Source organism: Salvelinus fontinalis, chromosome 7, assembly GCF_029448725.1.
Source record: "Salvelinus fontinalis isolate EN_2023a chromosome 7, ASM2944872v1, whole genome shotgun sequence".
In the NCBI taxonomy this organism is placed as follows: domain Eukaryota; kingdom Metazoa; phylum Chordata; class Actinopteri; order Salmoniformes; family Salmonidae; genus Salvelinus; species Salvelinus fontinalis.
Window position 1 is genome coordinate 57,596,553 of NC_074671.1, and position 16,402 is coordinate 57,612,954.

The following is a 16,402-nucleotide window of genomic DNA, read 5'->3' on the forward strand; positions in this document are numbered from 1 at the left end:
TACATTGGCCATACATCACAAACCCCTGAGGTGCCTTATTGCTATTATAAACTGGTTACCAACGTAATTAGAGCAGTAAAAATAAATGTTTTGTCATACCCGTGGTATAGGGTATGATATACCACAGCTGTCAGCCAATCAGCATAGTGCTTGACCCACCCAGTTTATAATAAAGAATGATATTCATTAGGCTAGTGTCTCTAGGATTAGAGAATGTATGTGATGGCCTCTAGATGGCAGCATAAGGACATGTTTGTAATTATCTGTCATTGCTCATATGGATGTTCAAAACAAGAATATGTGAAGTCATTTATAATGCATCATCCAGAATTGTATACAATAATGTAGTTTTGTTTATTTCAAAGTGGTTGCATCTCATGACTTTCAAGTCGATAAACATGTTGAGAATTGTGGCACCAATAGCAACTGTTTCCATCCTAAATAATTGTAAATATTTCAAAATGAATGTAATTGCAAAAATAAACATAAGCAACAAATTATTTCTGAAAAAATTATCTAAGAATACAATGCGTTGAATTTAAATTTCAGTACAAACACTCGCTTCAAAGTAAATTAGAATGTAGTAATGAACGTTAAACCATTAAAACAATATTCAAAGCAGCAGAATGATTGGAAATGCTTGGGTAATCTCAACCAAAGGAATGCAATAAGTAATAGTAAAAAATTTAGATAATATCTATTTTTGTAAGAATAAAAAAAGTTCAAAGAGTAACAAGTTGTATATGGTCAAAATGTTTTGTTTTCTGTCTGGTAAAAGAACTGAAGAGTTGAAAACCAAGTTCCTGCTCATTGTTGCATTGCATCACCATGTTCATCTCAAGTCTCGAGAATTAATGTGCCTGAATGAATAAATGACAAGCTCTGCTCTACTTTGTCAGTACACAGCATATTAACAATTCATATTGAAACTGTCATTTCCTCAAAACATCCACATAAACCCTGTAAAATATATTTCTGGCCAGCTACATCCAACCCGTCAACAGTAGAGCAAAGTACACAGCTTTGATGCAAAAAAATAAAATAATAGTAATCTGCAAATTGGGGGGTTGACTGCCATGACCTGCCTCAGCTGTCACCAGACATTGTCAGGCATGTAACAGTGTCCATCTTAAGCTAGATCTATGGTCCTCCAATTAAACTGACGCTAAATGAGCAGTCTAATGCATTTAGCAGGTTTGTAAACATGCAGTGACAGACAATGAGCTCTGATGTCACTGTTTTCACTGGTAAAGGAACTTCCTCCCCACAGTGCCACCTGTCCGCGTGGAATATTAGGTGCATAGGCAGGGACTGGCTTTGGCTTCTTTGGCTGTGTAACGAGGTCAGCCATAGTCACCAGATGACCACGCCAGACATTGTCTCAATGGATTAGTAATATGGCAATTTAGAGATCCGGTTCAAGCTAGCCGTTTCCATGTTCATACCATTTCCTTCTTTGTCCTTTCTACCATGGCCAAGTAGTGTCAAGCCAAACCAGTTCATGCTAGCCCTTTCCTCGTCCTTCCTTCGGAGCTGGTTAGTGGTCAGTCAGTTTTTGAAGGCCCCACAGCGGCTGGCTCTGCAGATGAACTCTTTGAGCATGTTGCCATCGATCTGCCAGAAGGCTGCAGTCTGGGTCACCTCTGTCAGGTGGTTCACACAGAACTTGAAGCAGAACTCCTCCAGGTCCTACAGGGAAGCGATCACATCCAGTCACAGTATGAACACGGATACAGTATACAGCAGGTCAGCAACAAGCGGCCCACGGGCCAAAACCGCCCCCCAAGTGATTTTTTGTTGGGGCACCCTTAGTTTTGGGTCAGAAAAGACTGTAAAGTCACCAGGAATTCAGAAAGAAATTGTTTAACGTAAGGTAATCAAGGTATTTTTATTATTTTCAAATAAAAATCTATTTTGGGGCTTAGTTTTATCCAATTTGTAGAGTACAACTTATTATAATTATGTTCCAGCACCCCGACCATCCGCTACGCATCAAAAATTGGGCCGCGGCTGAATCTAGTTGCCTACCCCTGGTATACAGTACCTAAATATGTATAAGATGGTTTACGAGGTCATCTGACTAATATGTCCATAATGACACGGCTAACGTTTCTCGTAGAAGGCAGCCTCAAGAAGCTTGTGGTAACCAGTAAGAATCTGAGTGATTAACCCTTAGTAGTGACACTGTCACAGTCTCACCTCAGCGTCGTATCGCACGGCGGCAGAGAGCAGAGAGAAGGCGTTCTCCACGGTGATGCCTCTCTTAATGATGTGTTGACACAGACGTTTCAGACGGTTCTCACAGTAGGATGTGGCCAGGTCCAACAGGCCTGAAACAGAGACATAGTTCGTACACACAGCGGCTTTCCTATGGATGGACTTTAACTCAATAAAGTAATTTGTTTTGATTCTGGGGCCCAGTATGGATCCTAAACAGGATTCCTGCTTCAGTCCAACTCACCGATGGCGTCCTCTGGGGGCAGGTCTACATTGTCAGTGTAGAGGAACTCCAAGAAGGAGCGGTAGACGGGGTAGGAGAACTGGTCGATCTCAATCACCTCCTTCATGTCCTCTGTCCAGTGGGACTGGAACATGGAGCGGAAGTGTTCACACCTGACAGAAACAATGATGGACACTAATGTTGTCGTGTTATGTCTATAGACAGGTTTTATTGTACCTGGTTGGTCCTATTGGAGAGGCTAAAACTAGAAAAGCTACATTACTTAAAAGAAAATGTGTGCGCTTGCTTCAGCAGTTTAAAAATATATCTTTTTTTTAAACAAAAATTCACATACCGGATCTTGAGCACAGCCTTGTGTACGTGGATGTATTTCCCGTCCACGCTGAACTTGAGGTCGGCCGTCTCAGGGCTGTCGAACTCTTTCCTCAGAGACTGGGCCACAGTCAGGAAGTCATCATGCTCTACGATAGAACACAACACCTTAGCTGGGAATCATGGTGTGTGTGTGTGTGTGTGTGTGAGAGAGAGAGAGAGAGGGTTATCCTAGACCATTGGTTAGGGGAACCTCCTACTTAGAGATCAGAAAAAGAAAAAAACACACATAACCAAGTTACATACGGCACCTTTAAATAACATTTAATAAATGATTAAATTAACTCACCCATGGAGAGTAGCCTCCACATGACAGACGGCGTAGCGAAGCAGGCGAAGACGTCGTCAGTGCAGGAGAAGTGTGTGAGGTGTGGCAGCACGATGGATTGACCCCTACACTGGCCCCACATGTACACCTGGCCGCTCTGGGTCTTACAAGCAGATGTGTGTGTGGAGTGGCACGCCGCAATCTCCACTATCCTGCTGGGGGGGGGGGGGGGGGTTACACACACACTCACTCTACCAAGTAACGGTACTCTCCTGTGTCTTTTGACCGCTATAATAAGTTCTGTGATTCTTGAGTGCATTGTTTCTATAAACGTCTCCCTACTCTGTCTCTGTGCCACGCCTCTTCCGTGTTTTCCCTTGTCCTTTTACTGCCTATGGCGAACCTCTCTCCTTTAAGACGAAGACAGGAAACACAAAAAAAGAAAGGAAGAATGACAGGACACTGCTGAAGTCGCTGGTGTTCCATGAATTTAACTAGATGGGATATACACTATATGTACTAAAGTATCTGGACACTCATTTCAGTATTTGGCCATTTCAGCCACACCTGTTGCTGACAGGTGTATAAAAATCGAGCACACAGCCACACAATCTCCATAGACAAACATTGGCAGTAGAATGACCTTACAGAAGAGCTCCGTGACTTTCAACCTTGGCACTGTCATAGGACGCCACCTTTCCAACAAGTCAGTTCGTCAAATTTCTGCACTGCTACAACTGCAAGTGCTGTTATTATTGTGAAGTGGAAACATCTAGGAGCAACAACGGCTCAGCCACGAAGTGGTAGGCCACACAAGCTCACAGAACGGGACTGTCGAGTGCTGAAGTGTGTAAAAATTATCTGTCCTCGGTTGCAACACTCACTACCGAGTTCCAAACTGCCACTGGAAGCAACATCAGCACAATAACTGTTCATCAGGAGCTTCATGAAATGGGTTTCCATGGCCGAACAGCCACACACAAGCCTAAGATCACCATGCGCAATGCCAAGCGTCAGCTGGAGCGTCATTAGACTCTGGAGCAGCGGAAACGCATTCTCTGGAGTGATGAATCATGCTTCACCATCTGGCAGTCAGGTGGACGAATCTGGGTTTGGCGGATGCCAGGTGAAAGCTACCTGCCCCAATGGATAGTGTCAACTGTAAAGTTTGGTGGAGGAGGAATAAAGGTCTGGAGCTGTTTTTCATGGTTGGGGCTAGGCCCCTTAGTTCCAGTGATGGGAAATCTTAACACTACAGCATACAATGACATTCTAGACCATTCTGTGCTTCCAACTTTGAGGGAGGCCCTTTCCTGTTTCAGCATGACAATACCCCCAGGCACAAAGCGAGTTCCATACAGAAATGGCTTGTCAAGATCGGTGTGGAAGAACTTGACTGGCCTGCACAGAGCCCTGACCTCAACCCCATCGAACACCTTTGGGATGAATTGGAACGCAGACTGCGAGCCAGGCCTATTCGGCCAACATTAGTACCCGACCTCACTAATGCTTGTGGCTGAATGGAAGCAAGTCCCCGCATCAATGTTCCAACATCTAGTGGAAAGCCTTCCCAGAAGAGTGGAGGCTGTTATAGCAACAAAGGGGGGGGACCAAGTCCATATTAATGCCCATGATTTTGGAATGAGATGTTTGATGAGGTGTCCACATACTTTTGGTCATGTAGTGTAGCTTATGTCAGAATTGAATTTTCGCAGCAGGTTAGGAAAATTAACGTAGCAGGTTAGGAGTATTAGGTTAGTGTTAGCTAAAATATTATACTTTGACGTCAATTTGACAAACTGTATCCTGTCTAGCCATGACCGTATTCCATGGACACAGAAGGTTGCTGGTTTTATTGTACCCTCTGTCTTGTAGCTTGATCTCAAAGCCAACCTGAGGCTCATTCAAGAGTGTTATGACATGTTACACAACGTTCAGAGATAGAAATGAACATGACAAATGTCCACGATCTATTCCGAATTAAATCCCAATAACTGGTTTGCATGTTTTCAGTGAAAAGTTCATGCTTGTCAAGTGTCAAAACCATTTGTACCCCAGCCCACAACATAATGGCTTCTCTCTCCCCTCCATTCTAGTTTTGCTTCATTGTGACAGGGACAATGTAAACTCAGAGACAGATTATTCCAGATCTGGTGTGTGAGCCAATGTTTGGACTATGCAGTATTACCAATTGGACCCACACTGGATGGAATAGAACAAAGAAGATGAAGAGAAAAGAGAACTAACCATGGGTCTTTGAAGGATGACAGTATCAACTGGGCCTTTTAGTGGGCGGTATTTTTTTATTTTTTTTATTTTACCGTTATTTTACCAGGGAAGTTGACTGAGAACACGTTCTCATTTGCAGCAACGACCTGGGGAATAGTTACAGGGGAGAGGAGGGGGATGAATGAGCCAATTGTAAACTGGGGATTATTAGGTGACCATGATGGTTTGAGGGCCAGATTGGGAATTTAGCCAGGACACCGGGGTTAACACCCCTACTCTTACGATAAGTGCCATGGGATCTTTAATGACCTCAGAGAGTCAGGACACCCGTTTAACGTCCCATCCGAAAGACTGCACCCTACACACAGGGCAGTGTCCCCAATCACTGCCCTGGGGCATTGGGATATTTTATTAGACCAGAGGAAAGAGTGCCTCCTACTGGCCCTCCAATACCACTTCCAGCAGCATCTGGTCTCCCATCCAGGGACTGACCAGGACCAACCCTGCTTAGCTTCAGAAGCAAGCCAGCAGTGGTATGCAGGGTGGTATGCTGCTGGTATCAGCTACCAGAGCTACATCACAATCCTGTGAGTGTGTTCTCTCCCTTACCTCTCCTTCTCAGCCATGATGTGTACAGGACTGAGCTGGTTGCTCTTGTTGCCAGTACCCAGCTGTCCGTAAGTGTTAGCCCCCCAGGCATACAGCAGGCCCTCGTCTGTTAGAGCCAGGGAGTGGGCGTAGCCTGACGCGATCTAGAAGACAAGTCCTGAAGGGTTTTACACAGTGGGAGTGGACAGCAACAAGGCTCTGGGCTCAGTTCTGTTTTGTATTAGTTTGAGTTGAAGTAGACGATTCAGACAGAGACATTCAGGTGGTAGTAGTGTACACTACTGTCCAGTCTTACCTGTAGTACACAGAGACCCTGGAGGGCTGCCAGGCGACAGGGGGTCAGCTGGTTACCGTTGTTGCCCACTCCCAGCTGGCCATTCCCATTGTAGCCCCAGCCAAACACCTGCAACACACACAGGCCACGGTAGTCAGCAATATCTTCCTTTATGTATATGGTGCTATATAACATTTTGCTTTGACTTTCACTGGACCGGAGGGAACTATCCAATATAAACCCATCCTTCCCATGGGCTTGGTCTCTCACCTCCCCGTTGTCGAGCACGGCCATGGAGGAGGTCTGTCCACAGGCAATGCCAATCACCACTTTACCCTGCAGGCAGTTGGTCACCCTGCGGGGGGTTGGCTGGTTGGCTGTGGCACCTGAACCCACCTGGCCACAGTTGTTGTAACCCCACGCAAACACCTAGCAGATACAATCATATACACACACCGACTGTCAACCCTATACACAATCACACCTTGTGACCAGTGATCCTAGGTAACCATGATATTAGGTAATGTTGTATCTATCCCTTTACAGTGCTGAGTAACATATATTTCAACACATCCAAGATAGCCCTAAATATCTACTTTTGGAAATCATTAGTAATTTCTACATCAACTCTTCAATCGTGTGTGAGACCAGGCCAGTGGGCCTGGGTTAGATACAACCAGCCTGGACACAGTGAACAGATCGTGTGTGAGACTAGGCCAGTGGGCCTGGGTTAGATGCAGCCTGCCTGGACACAGTGAACTGAGATAATACCTTCCTAACCTGCTGATGGGACAAACATAAACCACTTAAAGAGACAGACAGCCAAGACAAGTGACCACTGATGAGCTCTGGTTAGAAAACTTGAACCTGACATGGTTCCATAGTCCACTCCACACACTGACAGGCTACACACGACCTCCACCAATACTCCACTCATGTTCATCAACAGTGTTTTTATTCTCTTAAACATTATGTACCTAGCAGTAGTACTGTAGCAGTAGCATTAAGACACAGGCTTATTTCAGGATTACAAGTGCACGGAAAACGACTTTCCCTCTTCCCCTGTAAAAGTATTTCCTCTCTTCTATCCCCTCACCTCTCCATCGTGTGTCAGGGCCAGAGAGTGATGGGACCCACAGGCCACGTGTGTTATTTTCTTGTTCTGCAGGTTGGTTGAAACCAGGATGGGTGACACCCCCTGGTTGGTGGTCCCGTTGCCCAGCTGGCTGTATCCATTGTGCCCCCAGGCAAACAACTCTCCCCCTGAGAGACAAATGCACCAAAGTAACACAGAGCTATTTAAGTAAGCTGCACTATGACAATTATACTGGCTTTTGGTAAAGTTCTAGTAACGTGCCAACGTTGCCATTTGGTGGTGGTAAAAACAGGTAAGGCAATGGGCAGCATACCTTCTGTGGCCAGTAAGACGTGTGGTCCACTGCCATAGCTGAGACTGACCACCTTCTTGCCTCGGAGGAAGTCTAGTTTCTTGGGGACCATGGTGCTCTGACTGTCTCCTGTCCCCAGACAGTTACTGCAGTTCAGCCCAAACACAAACACCTACAGGGAGATCAGCGACAAAGATGAAGAGGAGAAGGCAGGGAGAGGATGCCATTACATGTAATTATATTTATTTAACCAAGAAACTCCACTCAGTAACCATTTCCACTGCTTTCCAGAGAGTTCTGCACTACATAAAAACTATAAAGTTACTCTATACAATCGAGACACCCCCAGTCTCACCTCATCGTCCTGGGTGATGTAGATAGCTTCGTTGGCTGAGGTTCCGAAGACACAGGCCTGCCTGATGCAGGAGACCTCCTGAGCCCCCAGCAGGGTGAAGAGGGGCCACGTCCCCACGTCCACCATGGCTGGGTACCTCACTCTGGCTCTCCGCGGTGGGGGGGTCGGGGTGAGGGCGGGGGGCACAGGGGAGGGAGAAGCAGGGGCTGTGAGGCCACCACTGTCCCCGCTAACACTGTTACAAGACAACCATCAAAGACAGACACGTACAAAACACTGTGTCTTAGTCTAAACCTCAGCGGTGAGGTACCCTGGTTTCAATGAAGGTATTCATAAATATGTTAATAATTGCTCAAAGCAATAAATTAGACATGACTTCAGGACTTTATAATGCCATCTCTGGATGCTCACGATGATATCGACATGGTTTTAAATAGTATTGGGCCATACAGACAACATGCAGATGGAGATGGAATGGCTACTTTATTTGGCAAACGTTCCCATCCAGATCTTTTAACTGTCTCATACAGTTGGTTAAATAACTGGATGACCAGCTAGGTAGCTAACTACGTAAGTACTGCAGAGCCAACGCATCTCTGACCAGGCACTCTGTTGACCATTGGGATTTCAATCGTGAATCTCAGCCACAACAGATGCGGCATCCATTAGCCTCCTAGAGGCTAATAGTTAGCTTACCTTCTGCCAGGTAGCAAACTAGCTTGCGACATGGTAACGTTCACCTAACAGTGACTGGTCAAGCTAGCGATGCGCTACGTTGAAGGCTGCACCCATGGCAGTATCCCTTTGCTGGCTATCTACAAAGCAAGCTAGCCTAGCACCTAGATTCAGCGCTGACTAATAGCTAGCAAGTTGTAACGTTACTGTACCTAAAGCATCGCTCCATATCATCAAGAAAACTGAGGAGAAAAACAAGAAATACACATTTAACCTCTCGCCTAATAATAAACCTACCTCAAGTAAATATGATTTGAAAGCACGATTACCAGAATAAAGCTGTCACTTCGTTGTTGTCGTCGCTGATGTAAGGATGCCAAATGTACCAAGCAACAGTTGAGTTTAGCGTTAGTTTTGCGCTCGAGCCCCAGTCCAAATCGTTGGTCCAGATGGACACACTGACGTCATGGGCTGGAAGAAGGTACGCTTGGTTTAGGTCATCGGTGGACTCGGTGGGCAGAGTCCACGGTTGAGAAGATTTTAGGACACATGCGCCTAGCCGGGGTGCCAGTCTATTGTTCTCTTGCCAACTCCTAACGCAAGAAATGGGAATTAAGAATAACAGTTTAAAGCCCTCTGGTGTTTAAAAAAATAATAATTTAAAAAACATAGGCCCAATTGCGGTAATAATCACCACTCTGCTTTCACCAATCAAACCCTAGACCTGCGCAATGAGGGAGGATTCATTTTGAGTATAGAGAAACTGAGAAAGCCTGTTGGTACAGCCTCTAAAAGAAGAATGTGAAAAGACGGGTTCTCATGTGACCATGTTTCTATTCTGAAACTCAAACTCAGTTTTATTCATGTTGAGTGATTCTCTAGTCACTGGAGGGCAGCAGCAAGTGGGCACACCTGACGCTTTCACACCTACTCCCAGACAAAAATACAAAAACTATTTAAAAATCGAGAAGAGCCACTGGTTGCACATATCACCGAATCTCCTTTTGTGGATGCAAATCAGAGACTACCGAGGAAGACCCAACATTGTTCAGAAGCAGAGGTGGGACTGCCGTACTTCCTCTTTACCTTCTACCTCAGACCCTGCTTTGCCAAGCCAAGTGTGTCTGTCATGGGGCTGCTTCTATCCAAGAGGGACACCAAGAGGACTCCCACGGTTGTTCTGATGGGCCTGGGCTCATCTGGGAAGTCCACCCTGCTCTTCAGGCTCAAGACAGGGTTGGTGATGGATACTTCCCCCACCGTGGGCTTCAACGTGGTGACCCTGGATCTGAACAAGAAAACGGCCTTGACCGTGTGGGATGTGGGCGGACAGGGGGAGATGAGGGCCAACTGGAGGTGAGTTGTTGGTTCTGTGCTATTCTATTTCTGTTTTAGCCCAGTACTACATACACATCTCATTCCACTAATCATAATGCCTGTTATTAGACTGAACAAAAAATAAACAACAATTAACAATTTTACTTAGTCACAGTAAATCAGTCAATTGAATTAAATAGGCCCTAATCTATGGATTTCACATGACTAGGCAGGCCTGTGGGCCTGCGAGGGCATAGGCCCATCCACTGGGGAGCCAGGCCCAGCCAATCAGGGGGGAAAAAATCCCTGCACAAAAGGGCTTTATTACAGTTTCAGCTAATGTCTGGGTGGCTGGTCTCAGACGACCCCGCAGGTGAAGCCGGATGTGGAGGTCCTGGGCTGGCAGGGTTTTACGTGGTCTGCGGTTGTGAGGCCAGTTGGACGCAATTTCTCTAAAATGCCGTTGGAGGCAGCTTATGGTAGAGAAATTAACATTCAATGCTCTGGTGGACATTTATGCAGTTAGCATGCCAATTTCATGCTCTCTCAACTTGACATCTGTGGAATTTTGTGACAACTGCACATTTTAGTGGCCTTATTGTACCCAGCACAAGGTGCACCTGTGTAATGATCATGCTGTTTAATCAGCTTCTTGATATGTTACCTGTCAGCTGGATGGATTATCTTGGCAAAGAAGAAATGCTCACTAACAGGGATGTAAACAAATTTGTGCTCAAGATGAGGCTTTTTGTGCGTATAGAAAATGTATGGGATCTTATATTTCAGCTCATGAAACATGGGACCAACACTACATGTTGATTTTATATTTTTGTTCAGTGTAGTGTGACAGTTAAAGTCTAGAACAAATGCACATTCTGTTTCCAGTCCCATGATCAGGTTGGTAGATTACTGGAATAGAATAACCTTTTATCCTCAACTAATGACTTGCTAAAATTGCAATATCATTAGCTAGACACTACCCTAGTTCTATAATTGGCAGGTACTACCTGGAGGGCTGTAAGGCTATGGTGTTCGTGGTGGACAGTAGTGACCGGGCCAGTATAGGGGACGCTCAGAAGGCTCTGAAGAATGTCCTGTCCGACGACAACATGAAGGGAATACCTCTGGTGGTGCTGGCTAACAAGAAGGACCTCCCCAACACCATGAACATCAGAGAGGTGTCCAACCAGCTGGAGCTGCCCAGCTACAAAGACCGAGCCTGGCAGATCCAGGCATGCAGCGGCCTGAAGGGAATGGGGCTCCAGCAAGCCTTCCTCTCTGTGGCCAAACTCATCAAGAAGAGCTGAGAGGAGACACGTCAGTGGAGATATCACTGTGTGAGAGACACTTGACAAGTCGGAGATACTGACTGTATAGTGCACTACCTTAAACTAGAACAATATTAAAGTACCTCAGAAGTAGTGCACTATAAAGGGAATAGGGTGCCATTTGAAATGCAGATTATAACAGAACAATGATTGTGGAAGAGCCAGGATTCTCAATCCAATTATGAACTAAGCGCAGGATTCATATTTGGGCATTTCGATTGTGCGATCAACATGGTTGAGATTTAACACTTATCACAGCAGTTAAATGTGCCTGCTAAGGGAGACTGGAGAGTATTGTTACACTGTGGAGATGTGGGGAAAGATAGCTAGGGAAACAAATTGTTTGCAGATCCATAACTTTATTTATATTAATGATAAACTAATAAAACATGCTAAACCTAATGTAAATGTCTGTCTGTTAAATGGCATTATTATTTGTGTGTAGCCAGGCTTTCTGTGTAGTGGGTTTACTAATGCCTATTATGTACATACAAAATAATGTCTATTTCTGCTTCTTCGGGGCTTGGTGAAGTCGTTTGAGTGACAGCCATGATTGCCACAGCAGCAGTCCAGGCACCACCACCCACACCCCATTGAAGAAGACCAGGTAGATCCATAAGTAGAGCCAGTGGTCTGTGTTGAGGTTGGGGCTGCCTGCCAGCCAGTCTGGACAAAAGGTCATCCAGCCTCCGTACAACTCACACACACACAACGTGATCTGGACAAAGTGCCTGAAAACAAACATGGAGAACTATTCACCCGGGGGGCCAGATTGTGCAACAACAAGACAAGCTAAAAACACATGTTGACCGTTGAGATTAAAAACAAACAATGACAAAGTTACTTAGGCTGATAACCAACTTGCGCCCAGGCTATACTTTCCATGTACAGTGCATTAGGAAACTATTCAGACCCTTTGACTTTTTCCACATTTTGTTACGTTAAAGCCACATTCTAAAATTGATTAAATTGGGAGGGGGGGGGGGGGGGTTCTCAGCAATCTACACACAATACCCAATAATGACAAAGCAAAAACAGGTTTGAAATTTTTGCAAATGTATTAACAATAACTGAAATATCACATTTACATAAGTATTCAGACACTATACTCAGTACTTTGAAGCACCTTTGGTATCGATTACAGCTTCGAGTCTTCTTGGATATGCTACAAGCTTGGCACACCTGTTTTTCTCCCATTCTTCTCTGCAGATCCTCTCAAGATGGGGAGCGTCACTGCACAGCTATTTTCAGGACTCTCCAGAGATGTTCGATCGGGCTCAAGTCTGGGCTCTGGCTGGGCTTCAAGGAAATCCAGAGACTTGTCCCGAAGCCACTCCTGCGTTGTCTTGGCTGTGTGCTTAGGGTGGTTGTCCTGTTGCCCCAGTCTTTCACCCCAGTCTGAGGTCCTGAGCAAGTTTTCATCAAGGATCTCTCTGTACTTGGCTCCGTTCATCTTTCCCTCAATCCTGACTAGTCTCCCAGTCCCCGCCACTGTATAACATCCCCACAGCATGATGCTGCCACCATACCTCACCATAGGAATGGTGCCAGGTTTCCTCCAGACGTGACACTTGGCATACAGGCCAAAGATGTCAATCTTGATTTCATCAGACCAGAGAATCTTGTTTCTCATGGTCTGATCGTCTTTAGGTGCCTTTTGGCATGCTCCAAGCGGGCTGCCATGTGCCATTAACTGAGGAGTGGCTTCCGTCTGGCCACTCTACCATAAAGGCCTGATTTGGAGGATTGCTGAAGAGATTGTTTTTCTTCTGGAAGGTTCTCCCATCTCCACAGAGGAACTCTTGAGCTCTGTCAGTGACAATCGGGTTCTTGGTCACCTCCCCGACCAAGGCCCTTCTCCCCTGATTGCTCAGTTTGGACGGGCGGCCAGCTCTAGGAAGAGTCTTACTAGTTCCAAACTTCTTCCATTTAAGAATGATGGAGGCCACTGTGTTCTTGGCAACCTTCAACACTGCAGAAAATGTTTGGTACCTTTCCCCAAATCTGTGCTTTGACACAATCCTATCTCGGAGCTCTTCGGACAATTCCTTTGACCTCATGCCTTGGTTTTTGCTCTGACATGCACTGCCAACTGTGAGACATAGACAGGTGTGTGCCTTTCCAAATCATGTCCAATATATTGAATTTACCACAGGTGGACTCCAATCAAGTTGTAGAAACATCAAGGATGATCAATGGAAATAGGACGCCCCCAGAGCTCAATTTCGAGTCTCATAGCAAAAAATCCTTACGTAAATAAGGTATCTTTTTATATTTAATAAATGTTTAAAGAAATGTTTGACCCGTTTTCACTTTGTCATTATGGGTATTGTTTGTATTATTGAGGGGGAACCAGTATTTAATCAATTTTAGAATAAGGCTGTAACAAAAGGGGTCTGAATACTTTCCAAATGCATCTATGTATATGGTAATAGGTCATTCAACACATCACATGCTGAAGACAGACGCTATAAAAATGTCAATTGTGACTTGCTATGGGATGTAAACACTTGTTTGTGTAATGGGACAATTCTGAATATAATAAGTGTTCTCCATAAAGAAATATGGTTCCAATATAGAAATGAATGGCATAAAGCATGAGAAAAGCCTGAGAATGAAGCATATTTAGTACCAGTGTTCCTACCTGTAGTGTTTGTCCTTGACGATGGCATAGACAAGCACCAGCGCCAGGATGCCGTCCAGGACCACCGTCAGCAGCTCCAAGGAGACGATGGTGGGGTCAGAGTGGAGCCAGCGCTCATCTGCCTTTCCATACTCCTTCCCTACATGGACAGGATATGTTAGAGCAGTATCTCAATAGATTCCTGGGGAACCCCAGGGCCAGAGAGTGCACGTTTTTGTTCTACTCCAGCACTAACCGTGATTGATAGTCCATGCCTGTATATTATTCAGTTTAATGTGAGCATTTTAATACTATGTCCACTAGATGTCTCCCCACAACCAGGCTCCAAAGCCCATCTCACACACACACACCATTGTTAATTTAATTTATATTTTGCATGATTAAAAAAAAAACATGTTCAATACACAGTACTATAAATTATTTTGTTTTAATATTTTTTTTTTTAAATGTATATATATTTTTTACATTGCACAGGTAGCCCACTTACAAAGTTCAGCAAAAATATTGTCTGAAGTTGCCACGGTTCCAACAAGTGACATGTAAACAAAGGGTCCTTCCTGTATGAACAAACAGTAGAAAGAGACAAATAAGAGCTGCAAATTAACTTTCTATATTGACAACGCCTTCTCACTCACGTCACACACTCACCAAGGTAATGTGAACAATTGCGTCGTAGAAAAGCCACACGAGCACCCATCTATCAGTTCCAGAGCATTTTCTTCCCCATATCTGCGCGAGGATGTATCCCACTGCGAATTGAGCGGCGCAGGCCAGCAGAGAATAAACCGTCACGGGAGTAAAGAGCGATTGGGCTTCTTTAAACGCCGCTGATGCCATTTTCACAGAAAACTCGACTCAAACCATGCAAATTACTCTTTGACCTTGCACCTATTGTCTCGTCCATAAAGCTAGATAGAGGACTCATCTTTGTATTTGTGCCATTATAGCGTCTGCCTGCCCTGCCGATTCTTTCAATCTCAATTTTGAAGTAGTACATTTCCTTCATGATTGGCTGATCCGTCCTGATGACCCGGTTGGACATGACGCTAACAGGGTCCCCAGGCGGGATCATTCAATGAAGTTGTAAGTCCCACCCAGTTGACTTCATTACAATGGTGGAAGCCCTCAATGGCACTTCCCATCCTAATAAATATTTTGGGCCACTTAGAGGCCTCTATCATTCTCTATGGTCTTGTCCCAAATGGATTCCGTAGTCTTCCCCCTGCCCCACAGTGTCACGCTGTGAGAAGTACATGATTGGCTGTCGGATAAATCTACACTTGTGGGCCCTCCTAAGAGAAAATTAAGGGGGAGCTGAAGTTGGTGAACCAGAGCGAAGCGAATGTCGACTCCGCCCAAAATATGTCCGCGTGAAAATAAGCGTTTAAGCAGACCAAGTGAGTTTTTGTATGGGGGAGGGGGCAGCAATGAGTGTCGAATCTAGTGAAGATACAAGTTAATTGCTAATTTTATAGGTGAGGCTTATTTGATCAAATAAGTTTCATAATACTTAAGTTATTAAGAGTGTACTTGTGTACTGCACGTGACATTGCGACGATTTTTTAAAATCAGTTGTGCCAGTTCACACGGGTCTCTGCACTCTCATTGGCTAGAATGTTCTCGCCTGCCGCAAGCCTTTCGCCTTTGCGAAATTGTTTGAGCGGTCAGTCGACCATCTTGCCACGCCGAATGTAGATTAAGCCAGGAGAGTCAGGAATCAGGACCTCGGACAGCAGATTGGACAGCGATTGACAATAGTATAAATAAAGCATAGTATATTTGAATAGTCAAACTTTTTATATCGTTTGTATATCGTATTTTACAGTGGTGTAAAGTACTTAAGTAGTTTTAGGTATCTGCACTTCACTATTCATATTGACTACTTTTACTTCACTACATCCCAAAAGAAAATAATGTACTTTTTACTCCATACATTTATCCTGACACCCAAAAGTACCCATTACCTTTTGAATGCTTAGCAGGACAGAAAATGGTTAATTTCCCACACTTATCAAGAGAACAACTCTAGTCACCCCTAATGCCTATGATCTGACCGACTCACTAAATAAATGCTTCATTTCTAAATTGTCTGATTATTGGAGTGTGCCCCTGGCTATCCGTAAATTTAAGAAAAAAAGAAAATGGTGCTGTCTGGTTTACATAATAAGGAATTTGAAATTATTTATACTTAAGTACATTTAAAACCCATACTTTTAGACTTACTCAAGTATTATTTTACTGGGTGACTTTCACTTCACTTGAGTCATTTTATATTAAGGTATCTTTACTTTTACTCAAGTGTGACAATTGGGTACTTCTTCCACCACTGGTATTTTACATTTGTGCGACTGTCCTTGTCTATCAGTTTTGTAAACCCCAGGAAGAGTAGCTGCGGCTTCTGCAAAAACAAAATGGGGATCCAAATAAACAGTGTGCATTTGCCATGGTTCTCAGTCTACCTAGTGAAATAAACATAAGTTAC

At 44.6% G+C, this 16,402-nt stretch overlaps 2 protein-coding genes and 1 pseudogene across 2 annotated transcripts; 1 reads left to right on the top strand and 2 right to left on the bottom strand.

Moving 5' to 3' along the window:
* Positions 1 to 330: 330 nt before the first annotated feature.
* Positions 331 to 9,203, bottom strand: LOC129859831 (RCC1 and BTB domain-containing protein 1-like; annotated as a pseudogene).
* Positions 9,204 to 9,753: 550 nt separating this feature from the next.
* LOC129859836 (ADP-ribosylation factor-like protein 11) lies at positions 9,754 to 11,684 on the top strand. Its single transcript, XM_055930003.1, has 2 exons — positions 9,754 to 9,987; positions 10,949 to 11,684. Exons 1-2 carry the CDS (start codon positions 9,761 to 9,763, stop codon positions 11,253 to 11,255), a joined length of 534 nt encoding a protein of 177 aa, XP_055785978.1. The 5' UTR covers positions 9,754 to 9,760; the 3' UTR covers positions 11,256 to 11,684.
* ebpl (EBP like) lies at positions 11,616 to 16,337 on the bottom strand. Its single transcript, XM_055930002.1, has 4 exons — positions 14,569 to 16,337; positions 14,408 to 14,477; positions 13,921 to 14,059; positions 11,616 to 12,007 (listed from the first exon to the last, which is right to left on the bottom strand). Exons 1-4 carry the CDS (start codon positions 14,755 to 14,757, stop codon positions 11,779 to 11,781), a joined length of 627 nt encoding a protein of 208 aa, XP_055785977.1. The 5' UTR covers positions 14,758 to 16,337; the 3' UTR covers positions 11,616 to 11,778.
* Between the last annotated feature and the right edge of the window lie 65 nt (positions 16,338 to 16,402).

Coding starts and splice junctions, on each gene's coding strand:
- ebpl (XM_055930002.1), bottom strand. CDS start 14,757: ATGGCATCAGCGGCGTTTAAAGAAGCCCAATCGCTCTTTACTCCCGTG. Junction 14,478..14,568: donor CAATTGTTCACATTACCTTG/GTGAGTGTGTGA, acceptor TTGTTCATACAG/GAAGGACCCTTTGTTTACAT. Junction 12,008..13,920: donor GTCAAGGACAAACACTACAG/GTAGGAACACTG, acceptor GTTTGTTTTCAG/GCACTTTGTCCAGATCACGT.
- LOC129859836 (XM_055930003.1), top strand. CDS start 9,761: ATGGGGCTGCTTCTATCCAAGAGGGACACCAAGAGGACTCCCACGGTT. Junction 9,988..10,948: donor GAGATGAGGGCCAACTGGAG/GTGAGTTGTTGG, acceptor TATAATTGGCAG/GTACTACCTGGAGGGCTGTA.